This window comes from Macrosteles quadrilineatus, unplaced genomic scaffold, assembly GCF_028750875.1.
Source record: "Macrosteles quadrilineatus isolate MER2022 unplaced genomic scaffold, UCM_ALF_1.0 Scaffold_1__1_contigs__length_201487025, whole genome shotgun sequence".
Classification (NCBI taxonomy): Eukaryota; Metazoa; Arthropoda; class Insecta; order Hemiptera; family Cicadellidae; genus Macrosteles; species Macrosteles quadrilineatus.
Genome location: NW_026542594.1, coordinates 122,205,987 through 122,232,948, shown reverse-complemented (window position 1 = coordinate 122,232,948; position 26,962 = coordinate 122,205,987). Strand labels below are relative to the sequence as shown.

The 26,962-nt window shown below is 35.4% G+C and overlaps 1 protein-coding gene across 1 annotated transcript in view; it reads left to right on the top strand.

Moving 5' to 3' along the window:
• The window catches only part of LOC128984102 (NGFI-A-binding protein homolog), a 101,645-nt gene that overhangs the window by 22,632 nt on the left and 52,051 nt on the right, over positions 1-26,962 (top strand). Inside the window, exons 2-3 of the mRNA XM_054403387.1 lie at positions 17,501-17,602; positions 17,891-18,028. Of these exons, the coding sequence (XP_054259362.1) occupies positions 17,501-17,602; positions 17,891-18,028 (240 nt within the window). The remainder of the gene's footprint in view (positions 1-17,500; positions 17,603-17,890; positions 18,029-26,962) is intronic.

Here is a 26,962-nt window from a genome sequence, read left to right as displayed (position 1 = left end):
CGTGTTGCGTAGATTTGCAAACTGACCTTACATTTTTTTTAAAGCCACTTGGGCTCTGCCTCATTGGCTTTTAAAGTTCCCATGTTATCCTTATGAAGAACATATTTGTTTTCATTATGATCAGCTGGGTATTATATTGCTGGTAATATTTAAGCTGCAATTCAAAGAAATGCGTCCTAGAAAAATTAAATCATTGAAAGGACCCATTTGCCAATTATCTATAATATTAAAACGAAACAGTGTTTTTTTTATTTCACGATTCTGAATCAACCACTCGACGGATTTTCATGATTTTTGTGTTGAAAGAAAGATAATTTTGAGAACTAGGGAATTTCCTTGATATACCGATCTACGTTAGGTTTAGAGATTACGTAATCTTTTAAATAAGAAACCTTTGGTTGGATAAAGGTGGTTTTTTCAAACTGTCATTAATATGTTAACATTAAAAGTTGCTTACAAATAATGCTATTAATGGAAAATAACTTAGATTTTCGAAAACTAAAAAAAAAACCAAGGGAGATTAATAACTTCGGTACTGATACCACATCAAGTGAAAGATTTTTTGAGCAAACCATCATGAAATTTAAAGCTTTACGTTGTTAACGTATCAATGTTTTGTCCCCTGTGTATTTATTTATTATTTGCAAACGGATTAACACCAATAATACAGTTTGATTAGAAGGGCAGTTTGAATTGGTCGTAAGTACTAATAGTTCTTTTCTTAACTGTAAACGTTGGTTTTTGGTACTGGTACTTTTTCTTAGAACCTGTGGTAGCAGTAAGAATCATTTTTACGTACAAACACTTCACTATTTACAACTTAGTTATCTTTAGTGCTGCACCTTATTGCTTTTTAAGTTTAATTGATGTCTTACTGTATATTTTTTGCGTTTTCTATCTGGACTCAAAAATGTTAGTTCAGCTATGAAAGTAATAACACATTAGTGAAAGATTTTTTCAGCAAACCATCATGAATTTTTAAAGCTTTACGTTGTTAACGTATAAATGTTTTGTGGACTGTGTATTTATTTACTTATTTATATATTTGCCAACGGATTTACAAAAAGTTTACAGTTTGATTAGGCCTAAATACGATTATCATAAAATTTGATGACACTATCAAAACTTTCAAATAATTATTTTGTTTGTAATTTGCTTTGGCTAAAGCGTAGCAAATCACCTAATTCAATTCTGCATTTCTGTGTGTATGTCTGTTGGTAACGCATTAATGTCCTTATTTTTTTGTGTTTCGTGGAAAAGACAAGAGTGCCTTTGTTAATGAAAATTTCACCCCGAATAAAGTGTACAGTAGTGTGGTTGAGGTAGTATTTTAACTAATTTTAACCAGTGTGAAAAGTAACTTCCAATTACAGGCCTACCTTAGGGCTATGCCTCATAGATCTATAAAGCAATTATTTTTATCATTAGATATAAAATAAGGACTAACACGATCGGGTGACATTTTTTTGCGAAGCATTCATTTTGGCTTGAAACTGTCAGATATTGTATTTGCGAAGGTTTATATGTATTCCTATACAAAAATAGTTTTTCCAGCATATCTGGAAAAATGCACTCTAAATATGCAAACAAACTCCTGTTCTGAATGTAAGAAGGTTTCAACTTACTACAAGATTCCTGTACGTAGAACGGTACTCTGCTAGTATAAAATAAAATCGCTGTTTGTATAAATAAATGACGTATACAACTGTAATAGATGGTTAATCAGAAATGTGTAAACCAGTTTAGAAGTATATTAAATAAATAGCAGAGCATATATACAATTCTAATAAATCACTTATCATTCATTAATTACAAACCAAAAACATACTATAGATTAAAGCAAATTAATTTGTCTCTATAATAATTAAATAGATATCCTTATATATAATACGTGAAGGCGATTTATACGAAACACTACTCCTCCGTTAATAATGGACGGAGTTTTACAAATGATGTGTCAAAATTAAGTATTTTTTATGTAGACGCCCCCTTTCACCAATTCCAGCAATAAAAGTCCTCGGGCTTTGCCCCACAGACCATCTAAATCCCAATGTATTTCTTATGAAGCAAGAATTTTGTTTACTTAAACATATTAATAACTAGCAGAGCACCCGTCCTTCGTACGGGGTTGGTATATAAGTATAAAATGCTTATTGCAGCTATACTTAAGCTTTGAGTTTGCAATGGGGGGAGGACACAGTTTGATAAAATTTACTGTATGATATAGTATAACACATCTACCATTGCCATAATGTTCTACCACTGCACCTAAACAATAGAAAAGATAAATTATCAAACATTCGCACAATATCTCAAATTATTCATTAAATAAACAAATCAAACCTAACTGTAAACAATCCTATTTTGACTTGACAGTTCTCATTGTGTATCACAGCTTTTTGTTGCTGCTTAGTTCAAATTAGCTGTTGTCATATATGCAAAACCGAAATAATAATAGTGCTGCACCCAGTTGGGAAACCTTATAACTTTTTAATGCTCTTGCATATTATAGAACCAATATTATAGAAAGTTGAAACAGCTGACTAAATTCTTTAATTCCCTTCAAATATGAATACTCATAAGGTTAACATGGGGAACTACAGAGCCACTGGGGCGGAGCCCGAAATGATTTTTGAGATAAGAATATGCCTTAATGTTAATAGGAAATGTTAGCTATCATCATGCCAAATTTCAGACCAATCCGTCTAGTAGTTTATGCGTGATTGAGCAACACACAAACATACACACAAACTCACAAACTTTCAAATTTATAATATTAGTAAGATTTGTATAAATTGCATACTAACACAGCTGTTCAAAGTAAACACATGAAACACACAAGAGCGTTCGTTTTCAGAGTGAGTTCGTTTTCAGTTTCGATAACCGTAGTGGAGTGATTGATTACATTATCTTTGAGCTGACTCTTGTAAGTCATCGGGAAGTATGGATGTTATTAGTTTTGAAATATCGCCTGTAATACTTTACAATAATTGCTCTAATTCGAGCAACAGGTGCATTAGTATATAGTCATAGCAGTAAAAATTTTACTAAAAGCGTTATTAAGAGCCATAATTGTAAAAAAAAATGAAAAAAATTTTATTTTAAAATTCCCATGTTATTCTTGTGGAGAATAAGTAAACTGATGTAATTTCCTGTAAAAGGAAAATATTTTTGATAATATTTGGAAATGCATTTATTTTACACCTAACTACGGAGGGACATTTCACAAAAACACTTTTTACCCTGCCTCTTGCAGCAAACCTATGTGTACTCGTTAAACTAATGCTATTTAAATAGGGAATAAATGTGATATTTTTATAGAGATATTTTATTTATTTTATCTTATTATTATTTAATTTATAATTTTATTTTATTTATAGAGATGGTTGTATTTATTTGGTTTTAATGGAAATATTTGCATTGTTTTGTTGGTTGAAAATTTGTGTTTTACAGCATAACACTTTTTGAAATCGTTAAATGAATTTACAAATAAACATTTGTGCACTATTTGTTGTGGTTCTTAATATCAGCGTTTACACACAACTAAATAACAGTAGGCCTATATTTTTCAATGTGTCCAGAATACGTGAAAGGTACGATTATTTTCACTAGTTTATCTAGTTCTTTTAGGGAAGGTCATCTGCCTTCTTCACTTATGATGTTAATCACCTTATGATTATTTTATAATGCTTGCTCAAGAGAGAAGATCAGATGTAAGTTCGATCATCCCTACATCCTTACATAAAGGCTAAAAAGTCACAATCATGCAATTGCAGATGAGTTTGTTGCTTTATGTTTTTGGATTATATGTCAAGTATCAGCGGTTGTAGCGAATTGCAAATAGCTTTTAGTGAATTTCCCATACAAGGAATAAGTTTTTTATGCTTTTCGTAGTGAAATGTATGCATAATATCGAGGATTAATCATTCTTTTTTACTCGGTATTTCAAAAAAGCCACTTTTTTTATGTGTGTAAATTCCGCTTGGTTAAAATATTGTAGACAATGTTGACCCACCTGTTTAGGGCCAAAAAGAGAACCAAAAATAAAACATTTTGCTACACCCATTTGACAATAATTGTGATATTTTGAACGGGATAACCTCCGGGTTTGGTACATTCTGTATAAAAAACATTTAAAATATTTTGAAGTTATAGTTGAGTTTGTTTAGTGGGAAAATTGTTATTTCATGACTGTGGAACAAACGGTTTGTCTGAAATCAATAGTGGGCACCTGACGTGATTCACCCTGTGTAGTAGGCCTACTTCATCCATATCCTTCTAGGAACATCGGAGCAGTTCGCGCTTTCTCACCGAGACTACTTTCACTTCCTCCCCCATTCGGAACCATCGACTGATTGTCACCCCTAATGTGCCGGGGAGGGCCATAAATCAGGGAATTAGCTTTAACAATGCCCGGGTGATATTATAACAAAATTTCTGTCTACCTTCGATTGGTACGTTCTGAGTTGCATATTCCCGTTAGAGGCTTTTCTTGCCACCATTGAAATTTTAGTTATATCGATCTGCAGGGTGAAGTTATTAATTTCATCCAAGATGGCTACTTTTTTAATTGCATCAATGTTTTTTTAAAACACCGAAGAGCGGGTTTTCTGAATAAACCTAGATAATACAAAAAATGCTATTGTTGTATGGCAATAGGCCCTATTGTTGTATTGCCCTTTTAAAACATTTTTAGTCTGATTAAACCAAAATACAAATTTTAACTTAATTGTGACGCTGCACTATAGCCAGCTTTTTGAAATTTACATGTTTACTTTAGGCAACTCACCTTTCAAGGTGTAGGATTATTGGTTTTCTTATTTGACTTTTGCAAATATTCCTTAATGCGTTTTGTTGTAAATTTGTTTTTCCGAAATACAATTTTTATGTAATGAAACATGTCGTAACCTAACCGTTACGTTAGAAAGTGGACAGTAATTATAAAAGAACCACTTACGATCGCTGTTGGACATAGAAGACGGAGCCGTGACGAATCATCCCACTTCAGGGCTCAGTGCACAGTGCAGCCACCCCGCAAAACATAATAACTCTTCCGTTACCAATAATTATGACTGTTCATATATGAAACTATAATGACTTCTACTACAAAACATAAACACATTCAATACATTTCAAGAAAAAATACATGATATAGTCGTCTAAAAAACATTTAAATAAATACACAAACACAACGCACGCAAAACATTTAAAATTTAAAGTAGGCCAACTATTAACCGGTCACGGCATGGAGGCAGACTCACTCATTAGTGGAAGTTTGCAGATAAAGCGAAGTATACAACACAAAATATAGCGAAACAATTTCAGCAGCATCCGTGAACATCCATGAAGATCACGATGACATCGTAAAATCTCCCGTGACCTTAGCTACATTTGTGAAACCCTCCACAATCATTATTTTTACTTGACGCGAAGACGTTAAAAAGAGAGCCGAAAGAAACACCGTTATGAGTGGACGCATGATTGTAGGTTATTACATTGTTCAAAATGTACAACTTTTTTCAGTTATATTAATCAAAAGAACGAATATTTATTTATTTAACCTTTAATCTTCATTTTTACATACCTACCAACTATTCTATATATATTTAACAAACCCATCTTCAAATGATATCACCTCTTAACTCTTCTTTAACAGGTTTCAATGAATGGTTATGTTGTGTTGATTTCGTTACCGACAGGAAACGGCATTTATCAGTTTTGATTCGGTTATTTACCAAGGGACGTAGAACGCTCTGTTGTATGCATTCGAGTTTTTAAGCCCCTTAGGTTAGTTACCTCATTAACCCACGCTAAAAAGAACTCTATTATCATGTTGATGAGAAACCTAAGCACTATATAAGATTGGTTGTAGCTCACTTAAACTATCAAAGCGAAGTTGACCAACTTCGGTCAAATTCTCATACGACGCAATAGTCCGCATTATGAGAGTATGTCCAAACATATCAGGTATGCTGAGTTTAGTTTCCCTGCTATAACCTGTTAAAAAGTTAATAAGGGATATTTCAAAATGACTGCCATTTTGATTAGGGATACGATATTGACCTCTAGTTTGCGCCATTTAATTTGTCTTAAGAAACCCTTTGAAATGAGGGGTCACATGATAGGTGTTTACATTTGAAAGTTTGGTGCTGCCCCCAAAATACCCCATTTTGGGGGCCGGGTACAAGTTCTAACTTGAATGAAAAATCCCATTTTTATGTTTTAAACATGTGCCGAGTTTGGTTTTCCCACTACCACGCGTTATAAAGTTAAGGGGGTGTCCAGGCTTTATCTTGGGCTGCCATTTTGATTACGGGTGCGATATTGACCTCTGGTTTGCGCCATTCGATTTGTCTTGATAAACCCTTTAAAATTAGGGTTCACATGATAGGTGTTTACTTTTGAAAATTCGGGGCTGCATTGTAAAAACTGGGGCAAAGTTGTAACTTAGATTAAAAAGTGCCATTTCTTATGTTGTAAATATATGCCGAGTTTGGTTTTTCTACTGCAACGCGTTAAAAGATTAACTGGGGGGTTCCAGACTTTTGCCTAATCCTGTATTCGGCTATAGTTCTGTACGGTACTACAGAGGCCGTGTTTTGTTTACAATTGGTTTCTTGTTATTTCAGTTATTTAAAACATCATTTAACCAAATAATGCGATCTAATCATAAACAATAACTCGTCTCCTATTTATATAACTAAACAGGAAAGCACAAATCAAGATATAATTAGAAACACAATTTTGTTGACACTAGCGCCCAGTGTCACCGTACATGAACTAGACACGAAAACGAGCTTCAAGATTTACAATGGGGTAAGAAGTCGACTTGTTTTACTCCAAATGAAGAAATTTGGAAAGTATCAAATTCACTCAACCGGGGAGCGACCATATATATAACGTAACATAACATATAACGTATATAACACAATGTGTACCCTACATCGATTCTTTATCAGCACATATGTTTAATACCCCCGCCGCAGCAAACCTGCACACTAAGCGAATTTCAACTTGTCTGATTACATTTTTACTAAAATATTTCTATAAATAAGACATATTTATTCCAAATTTAAATATCATTAGATTTAACGAGCGCTTAGGTTTGCTGCTACGGGGAAGGTAAAAAGTGTGTTTGGACAATATATATCAATAGTATAGGATGAAATAATTAATTTTTCAAATTTTATCAATATATACCCATAGACATGTAAACTACAACAATTTTCATTTTCTCCATAAGAATAACATGAGAATTTTAAATTATACTATTTTTAAATTTTCTCCGTAACCGTTAGGCATACAACAGCGCTTCAATATACTAAGTTATTAATTTTTTAAGCTCTTCAGAACGGTTTAGAAAGAAATTGCAAATTTCTTTGTTTTTAGGGTAAAAAAAATGGAAAACCCCATTTTTACCCCATAAAGCCCCCCATAAACCCCCGTTCACATGGTCAGATTATGCTGGATCGCAAACTCGTACGAATAAACGCAGGTTTACACAATTGTACAAAATTTCATCAAAATAGGATCATTTTTGCTCGAGTTATCACGCTAACGGACACACACATATATATACATATGCATTTGAACGGATGGTGTTTTTGGCCTCTAGGGACCTCAAAACAAAAAATTAAATCCGTCCCGGGTCTAGGTCTTACCATGAGTACTACGGTAATAGCATATTCCCTATATGGTAAATTCACTAAAAACAAATAACTTCGTTATAGTTTTAGCTGTTCTGACAAATTCAGATCGTAGAAGTAGAACACACTTGCATGGCATGTCCCACGTATATACTCAATTCATTATAAAAAATATAAACTAAACAGCACTATTGCAAAAAAAACACCAGTTCAAACCACACACCCGTGCTGACGACGTACAGATACTATACAGATAGTATACGTCGGCAGCCCCAGTGGTTGACCGGACTATGGTGTCTGGGCGTCCGCGTTTTGGCTCACGTAGCGCGATCCATTGTGTTACATATCGATGGGAGCGACATGCTGTCACTTTAGCAGCCTCTCGCACACTGCCGTAGCGGCCGACAGGCCGACACGACGTTGCCTTACTACGGAAAGAAACTATTTCAGCGCTCCAAGCGCCCGGTGTCTGGAACTATCCGAGGCAAGATACACCAACGAGGAAAGAGAGAGGCTAAGATACAAAAATGAGGAAAGAGGAGGTAAACTGAGGCAAGATACACCATCGAGGAAAGAGAGAGGCATCTGAGGCAAGATCCACCAATGGATCTTAGTGGATATCCACCAATGTGATATCCACATATCACATTGGATATCTACATATCACACATATCAGTGACAGCTAGAAAAAAATAATCCATCCAAAAAGATGTTCGTTATTTCATAGATGTCGTATTCTCCAATTAGTATTTGATAAAGGTGTATGTACATGGGGAGAAAACTTGACAAAAATCCACAAAATTGGGTTTTGAACGTCATCAGTCAGGTTATTTCAAAAGTAGCGATGCATGTTTTAATGGCTAAATACACTCTTGCCAATTCAGTGAACACAAAAAAACTATTTAAATCCCTATCGTATTTCGTATTCGTATTTCAGGAGAAGAACTCTTGTTCATTTTTACATGCAAAGACTACGTAAAATGCCTTCCGGGCCATGATAAACAGACAGACAGAAAGTTAGATAACACATTAAAAGATTTTTAAAGTATAAACTCAAACATAACAGAAAAATACATAATCCTGAACAATGCACAGTGAAAACTCTAATTTTATTTATAGATATTTTACATACACTTTCACTTCTATAAAAGATTTTCTTTCTCATGACGCTTGATGAACGGCTTATACACGTAATAATAACTTTCTTGAATAGATAATCCTAACGAACTACTGTTGCAGTAAACTTGCGAATATTTCTTACTTTACTCTTACACATGTTTGAAATTTACATCTTGCATAATACACTACTTTGTGCCTGTTGGCTACTATGAATCGTTCGGATTAATTTAAGATATTAAACTTTGTTGATATACAAGAGGTAAATTGACCTCCATGATATCCATAATTATACACAGGTACCATATTACCACACTACAAATTTGATTCTACAATATACGGTACGTAGTTTTATCCAAACAAACGATCAAAAACCCCGAATGAAATTGTTATTTGACTCAATAGTCAATGCATATAAGCGAGTCTTATCTTTCGATGCAGATTAAATAATACAAAGGCAGAGGAATGCGCGAAACCAAGGACAAGGTCACGGCACGGTTGCTATAGAAACGACGAAACTATCTATTAGAATTGCGCGCCAACGTCAACTAAACGCTAGACTGTACAATAAACACGCGTGTGTAGTGTTCGACGGAGCTATAGTACTTTCAGTTGGCAATACTGGCTTCTAGCCTCGAGCGAGGTGGTTCAACCATGAGAAGCGCCTCAAACTCCTGGGTAATCCCCGGTTAGCTCCTCCCACTCTGCCCCCTATCCCCACCTAAAAGACGAGCAAGTGGTAAGTCGGTCGGGTCAATTGACGACAAGTTGGTTTCTCGTATATAATAATTTAGTTTTACAGGCCGGTCAACTGGAATGACGATGAAATAACTTGTCGACGTACTGGTTTTCAGTATTTATCTATTTAATTAAAAAAGACGGTCTAGTGGCCAGACGACCAAGTATCTTGTCGGTCTACTGGTAGGCTCCCTTACAAAACACATTGTGACGCATTCCAAAGCGATTTTATATATTCCCAAAGTTTATCACCACAGTGCAGTACTTCTCATCATATTTTGTATATTTAAAATTACTTTAAAGTGAATTTTTGCATACAAAGCCATCAAAAGAGTGCAAATTAGTAATAGTTGAATAAATAGTACGCCACTGAACTATGTAACTGATTTATAGTTAGGTAAAGAAGATTATTAAAAATAACCTTTGTTTATTACTGAACATGTCCACCGTACCTGTAGTTTATCTAAATATAATTAAGAAATTGGAAATTACCGTTATTTTTTAGGCCTTGTATGCGACATATTATGTATAAATTCAAAATTACTGTCGATTTGTTAGGACACGATATCTACCATCACATCAACAATCGTCCATCATTTATATAGCAGCGAGATCAATCATTGGCGCAATTTCGTGAACAAAATAGCGTATTTTTATTTTTTAAGAATATAAACCTTTAACGTGAAATTTAAATATAAACACCACATTTATGTATATGTATATGTGTATTTATGTGTGTGTGTTTAGTTATGTATATGTTGTTTTTTTTACTACTTAAACCATCTATATCATAGCCCTTTAATTGGTTCTTTTAATTGCATAAAAATTGCGTTTATTGAATTTTGACACTACCAGGCCTTAAGAAACAAGATAATTAACTAAATCCTATACTCTAATACAGCTCTAATATAGCCACTACCTCAGGAAAATTCGCGTTTCTCTACACAACTCATTTGAAAATTTAAAAAATTAACATGGGCCTTATGGGTTGCCAAGTCAAGTAGCTATGTTGGTTGAACAAAATAACAAGGAAAAAGTAAACAAAAGAATTGTCCATGTGTTTATAACAAGCCATCCACAGTACACTAGCAAATTACAAAATACAATACAAAGAAAACAAACTATTGACCAAAGATTATGCTGAAGATTATTCTATATAGGGGAAAATAGTCCCCCAAAATAGATCAAATACTGATTATTTTACTTAGCTGTATCCCACCAACACTTCAAAAGGTTGAATCCCCGAAGTACTGAGGCATTCCACAATAAGACAAAACAGACAGAATTTTAATTTCTTTAGAAGTAGAAGTGAAAAAGTGAAACACAAAACATATTTAAACTTCAGTAATCTATCTATCTATCTATATATTAATAGGCAAGCATGTTTCTTTAAAACCTTTTTTCTCAGCTCGTGTGCATCGTGGGGTAAATCTACGCATACCGTTAGAAAGCTATTTTCCTGTAGGTGTGCAGAATCCCTTTATAAATTTAAATAGGCTCAAAGATAAGCACAAAAAATTAGTTTAAAAATTTGAAAAAATTAACATGGATCTTATGCGTTGCCATGCTGGTGACGAAATAACAACGAAATATAAACAGAAAATCAAAACAAATGGAAGAAACTCCAATCACATTTTTATTTACAGTGTGGGGTGAAAATAGAGAAGTGAGTAAGTTTACATTACATATTTTTGGTCGAGTTTCGACCACTGGATGACCTCTCGTACTTATTTAATACGCAAGCAGGTTTTTTGTGACAATTACTCCTCCGAAACTACTGAACCGATTGATATGTTTTTGGTGTCATTGGAAAGAGCGTAACGTGAAGTTGTGCAGGAAACTTTCTTTTTAGGGAAAAAATTAGAGAGTGAGGCCCTGGGACCCTTTAAATTTTCGTATTTCTCCATAAGATTAACATGGGAAACAAAATTGTTTTGAAACTCCAGCTGTTGTCAGAAATTAAAAGTGAGAAGAAGAACATGTTAATTGTAAACAGTCAATAAGTTTGCTAATTTAACAGTTAGCTACAAATATTTACTGACTTGGTTAAAATGAAACATTTACTATTTGAATTTGGGTTGGCGTAAATATTACAACGGAAAAAGCGAGAGAGCCTGGATAATTTGATATACTAAAAAGAAAACTGAATTAACACTGTGCTGCATTTCTTAGTGATGATTGAAAGAGCCGATTTGCAAACTATGGAAACATAGGAAAGTCATAGAACACCACCAAGGAGAAGAAATAGAAATAATGTTTTTTTTTATATTTGTAATCATTATTATAGACAACCAAATGCGGCTATGACTTAGGCCATTTGTAGAAAACACAAAAAAGATCATTTTTCAAAAGTACATCATTTATCATTTTTGAAAAATGACAAGATATATTCAAGAAACGTTGATTACATCGATCTGTTATGTACTTGAGTATTTCCATAATCTTTGAGTCTAATCTTTTAAAGTCATCAGAAATTATAACTTTCATCCGTTTTAAAATAACTCCCGTAATACTTATAAATTGCTCGAAATCGAGCAACAGGGACACTAGTACTTATTTAATACGCAAGCAGGTTTTTTGTGACAATTACTCCTCCGAAACTACTGAACCGATTGACATGTTTATGGTGTCATTGGAAAGAGCGTAACGTGAAGTTGTGCAGGAAACTTTCTTTTTGGGGAAATAATAAGAGAGTGAGGCCCTGGCGCCCTTTAAAGTTTCGTATTTCTTCATAAGGATAACATTGCAGATAATTTTTATTTACAGAAACATATGTTTGTTACTTGAGCACAGTCAAAGTATACTACATAATAATTGCTGTGCCTTATGACTGTTAGTGTATACTATACTACATTTCAATCAAGGATTGTATACCTTAAAGTTTACTCATAATAATGGATCTTACTACTTTATTTTAATGCTGGGAATAGTAAAATTTTGTTGGGAATAAGTTACCATGATTTAGAAAACTTTACTATAATAATTTATGTATTTAACATCACAAATCTTTGACATTATTAATTCATTTGAAACAAAACAGCTGATCGACAAATTAAACAAATCGTCTACTTCATGTGAATAATGTTGTTACACAAACATACAATCTTGATTCTTTTTTACTTGTGGGTGTATTATGAGTTTGCAGTTATGTTCGCACCAAGCCAAGTAACTTAAGCACTTTAATTAAAGATCAGACTTTCTTACCCAGACCAATTTCAGTCATGAGCAATTATATTATATGTTGTTTTAAGTAAAGACTACATCTTTTAATAGGCTACACATATTCATAATGGGAAATTTTGACGAGGGTAATCTTCCTGAAGGTAACTTTAAGACTAAAATCGTGTATTCATGGAAGTGCTTTTGTGGTTAAAATATTGTTTTTGTTTTGTTTTTTTAAGCAGCATTTTTATGACCCTCAAAATATGCTACATAGGCCTATTGGTTTGATATGATAAAGAGTTTTGTTAAATGTGTTTTAAAAAATCTTTAAATATAACTACCCTATAACATACTTGAACACTTATTAATTTACTAAATAAAATACAAATAGAGCTAGAAAATTGCTGGACTGCTTCTCTTCTAAGGATTTATTATTACTGTATTTAATTTTTGACGTTGAGCCAATATATAACACGATGAATTTGTTTTCTAAATTCATATGTAATTTTGCGGGGTATTGAGCCGCACAGGTTCACTAGTATGATTTTGTTTATATACCATATTTTTATCTGCTGTCATTGGTGAGCGTAAAAGCCGAACCACGGGTTTCAATGTCTAGAGGAGAGAAAAATTCTGTGAAAGTAGCACTTAAACTTAAGCAAGATCATAAAAGTGTATATTATTTTTATTTAATTGAATAATTTACATTACAGAGTTGTTATTATTTCAGCGACCAAATGTCAATGGTTTGTATTAAAATTGTTTTTCGTAAATTATAAAAGGTATGTTTACGATATTGTTTTAACCATTAACGCCCCCCCCCTTCACCCCTGGAAGTAAAAATAATTTAGTAAATGGCAAAAAGGAATGGCAAAGGAGGAAGGTGAATCGATCGCGCAGGTCAAGCAAGTGTTGTGTTGTGTTGTGGTAGGTCGGGGTAGGTCGGGGTAGGTCGGGGTGGGACGGGCTCACAGTACCGTTGTTCCACATCCGTCGACAATGGATCAAGTTTATAAGAGTAAATATGTTTGTTCTTGTTAAGGTAGATTTTTTTAATTCTGAAACGAATAAGCATATACTATTAAGGCATAGTTTATCAATAACTTTAAATAGGATTTTAGCGAATTTCCCATATAGGGAATAGGCTATTACCGTATGTCTCGTGGTAAGACTTGGACCTGGAACCGATTTATTTTTTTGTTTTGAGGTCCTCAGAGGCCAAAAAACAACATCCGTTCAAATTCATATATATATTACTGTAGATGTTTATATATGAGTCCGTTAGCGCGATAACTCGAGCAAAAATGATCCGATTTTCGAGAAATTTTGTAGAAACGTGTAAACCCTCGTTTATTCTAACGAGTTCGCGAACCAGCATAATCGGACTATGGGAACGGAGGTTTATGGGGGGTTTTATTGGGTGAAAATTGATTTTCCCATTTTTGACCCTAAAAACACAATATATCTCTCCAAACCATTTTGTATAGCTTAAAAAAAAAATAATTTTGTATATTGAAGTGTTGTTGTATACCCAACGGTTACGGAGATAGTTTAAAAAATTGTAAATTTAAAATTACCATGTTATTCTTATGGAGAACTAGCTGAACCCGGCAGACGTTGTCTTGCCTTTGACTATTTATAATCCCGCGGGCTTTGTCCCGTTTAACTTCTTAATTTTCAAGATGATCTCGTTTGTATGACTCAATCACGTCCTGGTTGAAGTTCGTTCGCTACGCTCACTCACCTTTAGGTTGGAGCTCGTTCGCTGCGCTCACTTGCCTTCAGGTTAGCTCGTTCGCTACGCTAACTCGCCTCCAGGTTGAAGTTCGTTCGCTACGCTCACTCACCTTTTGGTTGCAAATTAGCTGTTGTCATAAATGTAAAAGAAATAATAGTGCTGCACCCTGTTGGTAATCCTTGTAACTTTAATGCTATTGAACATCACAGAACAGAACCAACTTGTTTAATTGAAACAGCTGTTAAGATTCATTAATTCCATTTCTCATAAGGTTAACATGGGAAACTCCAGAGCCACTGGGGCGGAGCCGATTGGACGGATCACGAAATTGATGGTGTATAAACCTATTCCATGACATTCTACACGTATGTACCAAGTTTCGTGGCAATCGGTTCAGCGGTGTCCGAGTTTATCACTGCCAAACAAACAAACAAATATATATACAAACATCCTCTTTTATACTTATAGATAAATAAACTGTAGTAGTTTGCTTGTTTATTGATATATTTAAACCAAATTTTTTAATAGGAAATAAATCTGACAATTTTTAGGGAATATTTTAGTAGAAATCCAGCCAGGTAAATGGAAATTCGCTCAGTCTGCAGGTTTGCTGCGGCGAGGGTATATAGTAATAATTACCATAGATTAAACATACTAAAACATACTCTCTAAGTATCATTCTCATGGATCTGCTGAAGACAGTTTTATTGTTGGTTCTCTGGTGCCACTTAGATCGTGATTTGTATGCAATTTTTTGTTATTTAAGTTATTTGAAACTGATCAAATCAAACGATATAATTGTAAACAATAACTCGTCCCCTAGTTATATACCGTAACCAAACAGTTAAGTTCAAATTATAAAATTAATCCTAAAAATAATAGAAACAAAATTTTGCCAGCACTAGCACCCAGTGTCACCAACACGAATTTAGACATAAAATCATGCTTCAAATTTGACATTGGATGGGAAGTATACTTGAGTTGGTTAGTCAATGAGATAACCCACTGCAATACTTCATTTGTTTTGTAAATTCATCACATGCAATGGCCCCGTTCTCACCGAACCAAATACCATTTAACTTGAACTGTGATTGGAGAATATTGCTTGATGCGGTTTGACGTCTCCTAGAGCCACGTCTCCCAGCGCCACGTCTCCCAGCGCCTAGTCTCCCCAGCGCCGCGTCTCCCCAGCGCCGCGTCACCCCAGCGCCACGTCTCCTCAGCGTCACGTCTCTTCAGCGCCACGTCTCCCAGCGCCACGTCTCCCCAGCGCCGTGTCACCCCAGCACCACGTCTCCCCAGCGCCACGACTCCCCAGCGCCGCGTCACCCCAGAATCACGTCTCTTCAGCGCCACGTCTCCCAGCGCCACGTCTCCCCAGCGCCGTGTCACCCCAGCACCACGTCTCCCCAGCGCCACGACTCCCCAGCGCCGCGTCACCCCAGAATCACGTCTCTTCAGCGCCACGTCTCCCAGCGCCACGTCTCCCCAGCGCCGTGTCACCCCAGCACCACGTCTCCCCAGCGCCACGACTCCCCAGCGCCGCGTCACCCCAGAATCACGTCTCCTAAGCACCGCGTCTCCCCAGCGCCGCGTCTTCTCAGCGCCGCGTCACTCCAGCTCCACTTCTCCCCAGCGCCGTGCATCCCAGCGCCACGTCACCCCAGGACCACGTCAACCCAGCTCTACGTCTCCCAGCGCCACGTCTCTCCAGCGCCGCGTCACCCCAGCGCCGCGTCTCCCCAGCGCCAAACGGGCTGCCTAGCATAATCTGACAATGTTGAGAGCCGAATTGGAATTCACAAAAGCAACGCAACACGGTAAAGGCGTGTGCCTAATTGAGCATTGTATATGCTCATCACTGAAATTACGTTTATTTTACATACATTTCATTGCAGACATGATACATCTTGAATTCTAAATTATTAACATAATGAAAACTGTATGTTATTTCAGCTTACCGACTCTCGTACTGTTGAGATGCTCGCTGTTAATATTGAATGACTATGTAGAGCCACTTATATATTGCTAGAATAATTTGGTTTAACGTTACAAATCAAGCCCTGTAATATAAAAACTGCCTTCTTGTTTTTTTACACTGTTACATAAACAAAATTATGCACAACAAATTTTGAAAAAGGCATACATACAAACGACATAAGGAACACAAGGAACTGTTTTACAAAGTAGTTAGGCATAAAATAACAAATTTTAGTAACAAGTTATGCATGCAATGAGTCAGGCAGCAGTAGGTCCTAACTTGTTCACCTCCTGGCCTTTCCTTTGTGTTTACTGCCCTTCGTGACTCCTCGCTGCTTGGATATAGTCGCCGCAGCATACAACATCACTGCTCGTCTGGTAGGGTAGTTGTCCTCCAGTCGTACCCTGACTCTCCCCCACGAGCCTCTGGTCCTGCAGTAGGTCTTGTCCTCCACAGCCACGACAAGACCCGCCGCTGACAACACCTCCCGCATCTCCTGGACTGTAGGATTGTCCACGGATTCGTCCTTCGCGATCCTCCGACCCTCGGTTAGATGTTTCCTACTGTCGATGTACGCCGGGTAGACACAGATCCATCTCTTCTGGTCATCGTCACAACTCCCTTTATGTTGGATCTCTTTTGTTCGGTTCATTGTCAAAGATCAACTCATTAAAGAAAACACATAACCTTAAACATAAGAAGAAATTTTAAAGGAATGTCTGGACTTGGCAACAATGAAAAGTAAACATAACAATTCGGTCTACTACGTTAACTACGCTATCAGTGTGTCAAACTTTAGAGCTTGAAATATTCGGAGTGGATATGCGAATTAGCTATATTAGGGGTTTGAGGTTATACATGTGTAGTTTAAGCTAAATAATCTTAATTATTAGGAATAAAACACCAGAGTATTCAGAATGAAAATGGTCTAACAAGATGCATGCAATGTTGTAAAATATCTATACTATTCCGTTATAACAGATGTTCGTGTGATCTATTAAATTGTCTGTATGACAAATTGCAAATGATTATAATTTATTTAGTAATTTTAAGAGTAGATTGTGCTATTTTGGGTCAGGTGGCCATATTCAAACCAGGATAAATGTTTTCTCGTTGCAGTGGTGCTGACGTCAACTCCCAACAACGAAGCTGAGCTACAGTTGTACCGCGTCATGCAGCGCGCCAGCCTGCTGGCCTACTACGACACTCTCCTAGAAATGGGTGAGTAAATAATTCTATCATATACTAGCTTCAGTATCCTAAAGTCACTACTAGTTTAGGATATGTGTCTCACGTCAAAACAGAGCACTAACTTTGAGCAGGCAACTTTCGATTATTGAATTAAGCACTGAAATAGCGGTCACTTAATAAAAATTTCCATCAAACATTGAAGGCTATAATCACGTCATCCAAGTCAATCGGAGTGCTCAACGAGTCCTTAGTAAAATATGACAGTGGTGTTTGCACTCTAGCAAGGAAAGTTGTAAGACGTCGGGCTGTTTGTCTCAGGAGGGGACGACGTACAACAGCTCTGTGACGCTGGAGAGGAGGAGTTCCTGGAGATCATGGCGTTGGTGGGGATGGCGTCAAAACCATTGCATGTGCGGAGGCTGCAGAAGGCTTTACAAGAGTGGCTGACCAACCCTGGTAACTACCGCTTGTATTAAACCAACTACCAATTATATCTACTTTTCCAAATTCCATTTATTACAACCATATACAAATATTGCAAATATTTGAAAACATCACTTCCTTTAGGTGTAATGAGATGCTTACAGTAGTAAGTTGATAAAAATAATTACAAACCACTACTACTGTGGTTTGCTATTGCAAAATGCTATTAATATTCCATCATCGTTCAGGATAGGATTTAATTTACATTCTATTCTGACGTAGATTGTAGACATTTATGACAGATGAGAGAATAGTTATAACGATTCGGTAATTGTAAAACATGTAAACGCCCAACATTGCTGAGTTTTCAAACAGGCTACCATCTCCACCCGATTCGTGTCACGGTTTGGATAATGATTATTAAAGCGTGCTAAAGCAAGTTACTGTTTATTATCCAGCTAAATAATGTAATGTTTTGTGTCGCAGCTTACACCCTCACATATCCCGCTATGCAGGGAGTCTATGCATTGAGGGCGGCCAGTGGCCATCAACTACTTTTTCAACTTTAAAGTGAAGTGAAGTGAACTTCAAATACTTTTTTGGACCCATGGAAATTTGCCATGAAGTACTGTAATCAAGCGTTTACCCTTAAAGGTGTTCCAACATTGTAGAGTTATTATCTAAATAATTTTAAATATATACTCCCGGGATGTAAATAAATGGGGGGGGGATTCGTTGGTTCTATGATCTTACACCGAGAATTCCATTTGAATTCAGAAACAAAGCTACTCTACTTTCACCATACCAATTTAACTTTAAACATATACATGAAGAGTATTTACTGTATAGTGTATACTGTATAGGCCATGTCAGCGTTGACCATGAGCGGTTCACTCACAGACTACTCTTGCGGTGCAGAGGTTTATAAGTATATGTCAGGCTTTTAATAGTATTTTTCGCCACACCACACAGTAAGCAACTGTTTTCTGTAGTCTTTTTTAGAGCAGAAAGTCGTTGTTTACATTACAGAAGTGGCCAGTAAAGCCAGTACGATCCCGATCAGTTTTGCAATACCCCCCGCCCATCGTAAAAATCAAATATTTCGTTATCTATTTCACTTAGATTGACGACTGTCATTGTGCAGAGTTTTGTAATATTTTACAAATTAATCTTTACAAGAATGTGTATTATAAATGTCAATATGATATAATAGCTAAGTCGAAAGAAATTATCTCAAATCTACATATGAGAAAATAGCATTCCATATTTTAGTGACGAAATTATTGAAATATTAGTAACGTCAATGATGCAGTTAAAAGTCGACAATTTGTTTAAATTAGCAAGAAACTTGTTGCTGATAGTAAGGCGATGATCGTACGCAACTCACCCGGGAAAGTGTTTACGCACATGAAATCTCGCGCTCGGCATGACTCGCACTGGAACCATAATGCTCTTGCCATAAATACCTATATACTTCCCTATCTTAAACAGACAAGTAATGAAAATAATGAATAATTTTTCATCAATAAATTTTGTTTGTAATAAATCGTAGCTTATTAACAATGATAGGTTTTCTACACATCAGATTACTATATTCACCGTTCGATGTCGTGCAGTCAATTAAATACAATAAAACGTCTACATTAAGAGGAGATACAATCCCTCCAATAGTTCATTATGATTGAAATATCATTGAAAACATGGTTATACGTAGTGAAACAACAATCATTGTAAGCATAGTAAGCACGTAAACCAACGGATCGAGGGATTTAAATCATCATTTAGGATATATATCACTGACTTAGTTCATAAAATAATTGAAGCCAAACAACGAGTTTTTACATTCGCATTCTAGATAAAGGTTAACACTGTTTGCCAAACCGGTACCCACGTGGCGTCGATTACTAGCTCACTGGTCGGTCACTTTTTGTGCCTCCGTATCTCGTTTTTGCCGGCGTAAAAAATCAAGGTTTCAAATAAAAGTACACGTGTCGTTGGTGACAACGTCGTTGGTCTGACTAGTGACCGGCTGACCCACATGTCTCATGTAGTTCACCACATTACTGTATGCGGTGGTACGCTAATAGATGCGATGTATATAACCATCCTCCTATTAGTTCTTTCGAGACTAATTTGTGTTCATGCTAAGAACACAATCTCTGAATCAGCTAGCAACACAATTAGATGTAGAATGTACTTATTTATATTTTTTTGCAAATTTCCCTATAGGGAAGTAGTTATTACAGTAATTCTCAAGGTAAGCCCTAGGCCCGGGACCGATTTACTTTTTCATTTTGATGTCCCTAGAGGCCAAAAACACAGTTCGGTCAAATTTTTATATATCTATATATAAACGTCCGTGAACGTGACAACTTGAGTAATTTTTGTCCGATTTTGATTAAATTTGGTTTTAAGGTGTAAAGCGGAATAAAATTGAACGAGTTCGCGAACCATCATGATCGGACCATGTGAACGGGGTTTAACGGGGGGTTTTATGGGGTAAAAATGGGGTTTTCTCATTTTTTACCCTTAACACAAAAATTTTATCAATTTTTCTCCAGACCTTTTTAAAGAGCTTAAAAAAACAAATAATGTAGCATATCAAAGTGTTTTTGTACGGTGATTGGTTACGGAGAAAATTCAAAAAATTGTTATTTTAAAACTCCCATGTTATTCTTATGGAGACTATTGTAAAATGTTGTAATTGGCTTGTTTATGGATATATTTTGATCAAACTTGGCAGATTTGTTTATTTCATACTAAGCTATTGATATTTTAATAAAAAACACACTTTATTAGTGTCCATGTAGCAGCTAACCTAGATACTCGTTAAACATAAATGTTCATTTAATAGATTAATATTGAAAATCAATCCAGGCAAATGGAAATTCGCTTAGTCGGCAGGTTTGCTGCAGCGGGGGAAGTTTTAATGCTAACTGAAATAATAATTGCATTTCTTGAATTTCAACAAATGGAAGTATTGTATTGTGATGCTGGGGAGTAAGATGTTTTTTGTAGTCTCCTCGATTAAAACGAAACATACGAACGTAGTAGGGTCGACTGCAAGGGGTTTAAATACTTAATTAAAATATATCTGGACATTTTTGTCCGTAAATCTGAATGTATATGCTTACGCTATTTAGCTGATGCTGTGCTGTACTCTGTACTACAAACAATGTTTGGTACAATACATCTCCGGACAGTTGCGTTGTCGCTCGTCGGTCAGTCGGGCCCTCTCCCCTCCCTACCACACGGAAGGGCTCTTTTTTAGCGTCCACTAATCTTCACTTCTCGTCCATTCCAGTTAATATTCTTAGAGAACAAAAACTTGAATAGCTCGTCGGGAACGGAGCGGCCTCTAGGCGACTATCGCTATAAACAATAATAATACACGAGTAAAAAGTGTATAACGAACTTCAAGAGAGAACATTGTTTGGCAACAAAAAATTAAATTACTGTCGTACGGTAAAAAGCAGTCGTATATCCGAGCGGCGGATATCGTTTTTACCTCAAAAGGACTGGGCGTTTTTCATTTATTCGATCGGGAGAGGTTTTATGTCCGAACTGTATTGGGTCGTGCAGTGAAAGTACATCGACGTGTACTTTGCTCTCGGCCCCGATATACGTGACATTACACTTGGGTACCGGTACTATGACAGGGGAGGGAGGGGAGCCACCCCCAACCATCATCGAAAATCGTAAAAGTTGAGATTTTTAGGCATTTGAAGCTCTGAGTTGAGATTTTAGGAAGTACTGTCGACTTTTCAAACCAAGCAGACATCCATTTATACAGAAGGGTTCTGTATAAATTAATTAACAATTAATTAAAGTAAAAAATTGTTGGAAATTTCATTATGATGTAATGTTACTGCAATAGTCTGTAATAGTCTCAGCTGTATTTATTACCTTAGATGATTCGAGTGGAATATTAGAATAGAAAATATCCCCGCTGCAGCATGCCTGCCGATTAAGCGAATTTACATTTGTCTGAATTGATTTTCAATACTTTAATAGCTTACTTTTCGATGAAATGGCGACCATACAAAGTAGGTATTTTAAGCCAAGTATGAATGGGGATGAGTGTAGGATGAGTGGCGCGATCTTGTAGTCTTGTTAGTGACTAAGGCGGACATATTCCTTAGACACAGCTGTTAATTAATAGCCCATACAGCTAATGGCGACTAAGGGACCTACAGTTTATAGTGGAATCCGAACCACATTTTTGCCTTGGTATTGGTCTAATTATCAGGATAACACTGCGGATAGTCGTAGTACTCACTTGTACGGACGTTAATCCACACCAGAGAGTATCGCATCCACAGTGCATGCCTATAAATATCCACCAAATCTATTTCAATTACATTAGGTTTAACTAATAACAACAATAACAATAACAATAACATTAGGTTATTGTAACACCTAGGTTTGCTGCTACAAGGAAAAAAATCAAGTGTGTTTTAGTAAAATATTAACAGCTTAGTATAAAATAAATAAACTAGCCAAGTTTGATCATTTTAAATTTAGGCTACAATTTTTTGAATTTTCTCCGTTACCAATAACCGTACAAAAACACTTAGACATACTAAGGCCGATTTAGATCCAGGACCGATTTACTTTTCCATTGTGATGTCCCCAGAGGCTAAAAACATTATTCGTTCAAATTTATACACACACACACACACACACACACACACACACACACACACACACACACACATACTTCATGAATGCGATAACTCGAGTAATTTTGATGAAATTTCGCTTGAAGTTGTAAAGACTGGATAGGCTACACTTGAGTGAGTTCATGAACCAGCAGGATCGGGTGATGGGAACGGGGTAAATTTGTAATGTTTATCTTTGAAACATGAACATTCCCAATCTTCATTACAACTATGTTGTAGAGCTTAAAAAAGGAAATTCCCACAGGAACTGTACATTTAAGATTCCTATGTTATTCTTATGGTGAAAAGAAAACTATTTTAGTTTGCTTGTTTTTATGACGTATGTTGATAAAATGTGGCAAATGAAACCACATAATATGGGGGTTGTGTTTGTTTTTGTATTGGATTTAATTCTATAAAAAACAAAAATTTTTACTTTCCCCGTAGCCTGTAGCAGCAAACCTAGGTACTCGTTAAATCTGATGTTTTTTTTAGGGAATGAATAGGCTATGTCTTATTCGATGTAAATATTTGAGTAAAATTTATATCAGACGAATTGAAATTCGTTTAGTGTGCAGGTTTGCTACGGCGGGGGTATTTTTTTGTCAATCACCTTATGATCAATGTTTCTAACTTTAATAGCTAATTTTTATCTTCTAATTTTCACTGGGAAGGAACCATCTACTTTTTGGTTGGGTTTTCCAAGGATTAACGCACTGCAATTTCACTCTTCATCGTTGATAATAATTATTTATTTATTTAGGGACATTTTAATAAAAACAGTGCTTACGAAACATTCTCAAATTATGAAAAAGTCTTACAACTCAATTTCACATGGCAAACTCCATGGCAAAACATTTCTGATATATACAAACTTGAATTGGAACCATACTAAATATTTGAATACGATCTTAATGGACTTTACGATAATAGATGCTAGAATTAAAACCATTTTGGATTGGTCTTGAAATACTTTTGTCTTTTTCAATAAATCTGGTCTATGGTTCCCATGTCCATAAAATAACCGTCATCTTAATTGGATTTAAAACAGTAACAACAAACACAAACTTAATTCCCCTCCCAAATGTAAGTTTAAATAATATTTGGGGGTTTGCGGTGCTCATAACACAAGGTACCGGCGCAGTTTATAAGCTAGTAACATTACTGTACCACACGAGCCTCAATGCTCGGACAGGAGGCAATGGACGATGTTTGTCAAGGTTTGAGTCTTGACAACCCGAGTAACAAATGCAGAGCGATTTGAGCGAAAAAATCGTTCTCTATTCCATAACGAGATCGACCTGCTCATAAATAGCCTACGAGCACATAGCAGCAAAAAGCCGCGCGCTTCTTGGACAACTTTTTACGTGTTTAGTATCGCTTGCATCCTGTTGCGCAGTTTACATGTTTATGTTTGTTAAGCAGTTAGATATGCGGCCTAACTAACCTCTCTTTGTAAGATATCCCGTCCACATTTGAAGGACGATTGATCGTTATTGTTGTAAAGTTTGTTTAATAATTGCACACCTAAAATAAAATTAATTTGTGTCTTTGTTCCCGTATTTATAGTAAATGTACCAGTCATGCTAGTAGCATAGAATACAACGAGATTCAGAAGCCTTTCATAGATAGGGTAAAGACTTGTAGCTAGTGATGTGGGCCGGGTAAATACCCAGTGGGTAGGTAAGTTAAATTGGGTATTTACCCCAGGCCTGGGGAAATACCCAAAAACTGGGTATTTATAATTTTTATTAAAGTTAAGAAAATTGAGATTTTTTTTTGCAATTATTACCCTGTAAGGATAGTAAAATGATGATAAAATGTGTTGAACAAAATTTCATATGGTCACTACTAGCATTTTACTTCTGGGTACAATCGCCATAAATACCCAGGTCTGAGCATAAAGCATAATTGGAATAAATACCCTGGTCCCATGGTTGCACTGCTCCTGACTACTTATGATTTTTTAATTTCTATGCTAGATAGATGAATTTATTTTATTGAAAGTGAAGAAAAATAATTTGTAAAGTACCTAATAATTATTATTTAGAAAGACAAGGAAAATTTAACCTAGTAGTGGCCTAACTTATGTGTCAACTTAAGAAAATAATTAAAACTCAATCTGTAGGATGGCAGGATTTAATAATATTTTTGTTCTAGACATTTTGTTGGTAAGCCTATCAATAGTATCAAAATAAAAAAAAACTAATTTCATAAACTTGTGATACAAAACATTTGAATCTATAGCACAATAAATCGTTCAACAATTCCTGGATATTTATAAATCAAAATAACTTTGTTTATGTTATTTAATTGGTTATACTGTAAATTTATAAAATGATAAAAATTGAAATAGCCACAACCTTTTTTTATTGTCGGGACCACATAAGTTTGCAGTTGAGGGAGGAGCTTATTTACCATATGGTTTTCAATTATCCAATGAGAACGGTGTGGTGTTGCCAAATGTAACAATACCAGCTGATCTGAAAATATAGCTTTGTATATTTTTATTAGTGTTGTCATTGGCGATGTGGCAACGTCGCACTAGCCTCGTCTTGTGATTGGCTGTCACCAACTGCAAACTTACGTGGTCCCGACAATAATATACTATTTTTTAGTAAGTTAAATATAACTGATGTTACTCGATTTAAGACACGAAACCCCATGCTTATTTAGAAACTTTATGTATTATTAAAAAAAGTGCTAAATCATTAAATAAAAGGAAGCCTACTAGCAAAGCTTCAAGTTACTGTAAAAGGTGTTATAGACTATCCTAATTAATCATGTAATGATAACAATAACATATTAAGGGGTAAATATAAATGAATTTCAATCGATTTCATAAATACCCAAAATACCCGGGTATTTATGGATTTTGGGTACTTACCCGGGTAAATACCCAGGGTATTTACCCCGAGTTTTAAATACCCGGGTATTTTACATCACTACTTTGTAGTTGTAGCTCAATAATTAACAGTTCAGTTAGGCCTATACATAGTATACGGAGAAAGTATTGTTTAATCTATACTATTATATAAAAATCTAATGGTGTATGTCTGTATGTGTGCATTACTAATAGGTGCAACCAACTGGGCTTAAACTTTACAAAAATATAGCTACCATACCAAGGACCATTATAGGACTATTCACACTTCGATACTGACCGCGGGCTTTGCCCCTTTGGCTTTAAAAGTTCTGAGGTGAGGATTTTAAAAGTAAATATTGATTCGTCTCCATGGCTGCAATGAGAATACTCACAATGTTTACATTTCCTTAGACATTTCAATGTGAACCAGAAGAACTGTCAAATTGCATAAGTCAGCTGATCCAATGAAATTAAAATATAATATTTCACACAATTATGTGGTTGGTTTCAACTCAGGATCTGCTTTCGATTTGTAAAGTGTTTTGAAAATAATGTTATTGATATAGTTTCATGTAAACAGTAAGAAAATTACAATGTATAGATGTTTTGTATGAATTTGGAGGCTACTTTAAATAAATTCGAACTGCTTAACATGTTAGATTAACTTAACATAACTTGCACATCTTACTGTTTTTTTTTTTAGATATATATTTAGGTGAATTTAGTTATTGTGTTTTGCTAAACCTATGCTTAAATTAAACTAAAGAATATCATCAAAAACTAAGTTGTATGTCGTTGATTTTGGTGTTATAACATCTGTTGTATATGTGTAACTATATTTAATTATAAATGGTAATACTAAATACTTTAATTTTATCTTAACCTAGCTTTCAGTTTACATTTACTTTATAAGGGAGATGAAGATAAATCATATATGTAAAAGTTTTATTCAAAGATTTGGTCAGTTTTTCTAATATATCAGCATACACTAGATTTAAAATTAATCAAAACAAAAATGGTGGTATCCATTACTTACCAGATTTAAAAGTCATAACTTAAACGTTTCTAGGCAATAAAAGTTGAATTTTGTTTCTCAGAGTGTTGGTGGATGTGTAACTATTATATGCAACAGATGTAAAGATTAAAATGTTTCTATTTTGTGTCCTCTTCCCGTTGTAAAGCACGGGTACAACAGCTAGTTTGTCATAAATCTTTCCCACACGTGGTAGTGTCATACTGTTTTTAATTTTACTAAAGTGGTTTCACCCCTGAATCGTGTAATGGTGTATTTGTTGAAAAATGTTTTTGCAGTTTAATGTGGGATATGAGCTCAGAATGAATCCTAACCAAGTAACCATTATAAGTTTTGCAAGTACTACGATCATAGTAGCTAGAAACTAAACGATAGTTTTTAATACAATAATAAGATAGATAGAACTT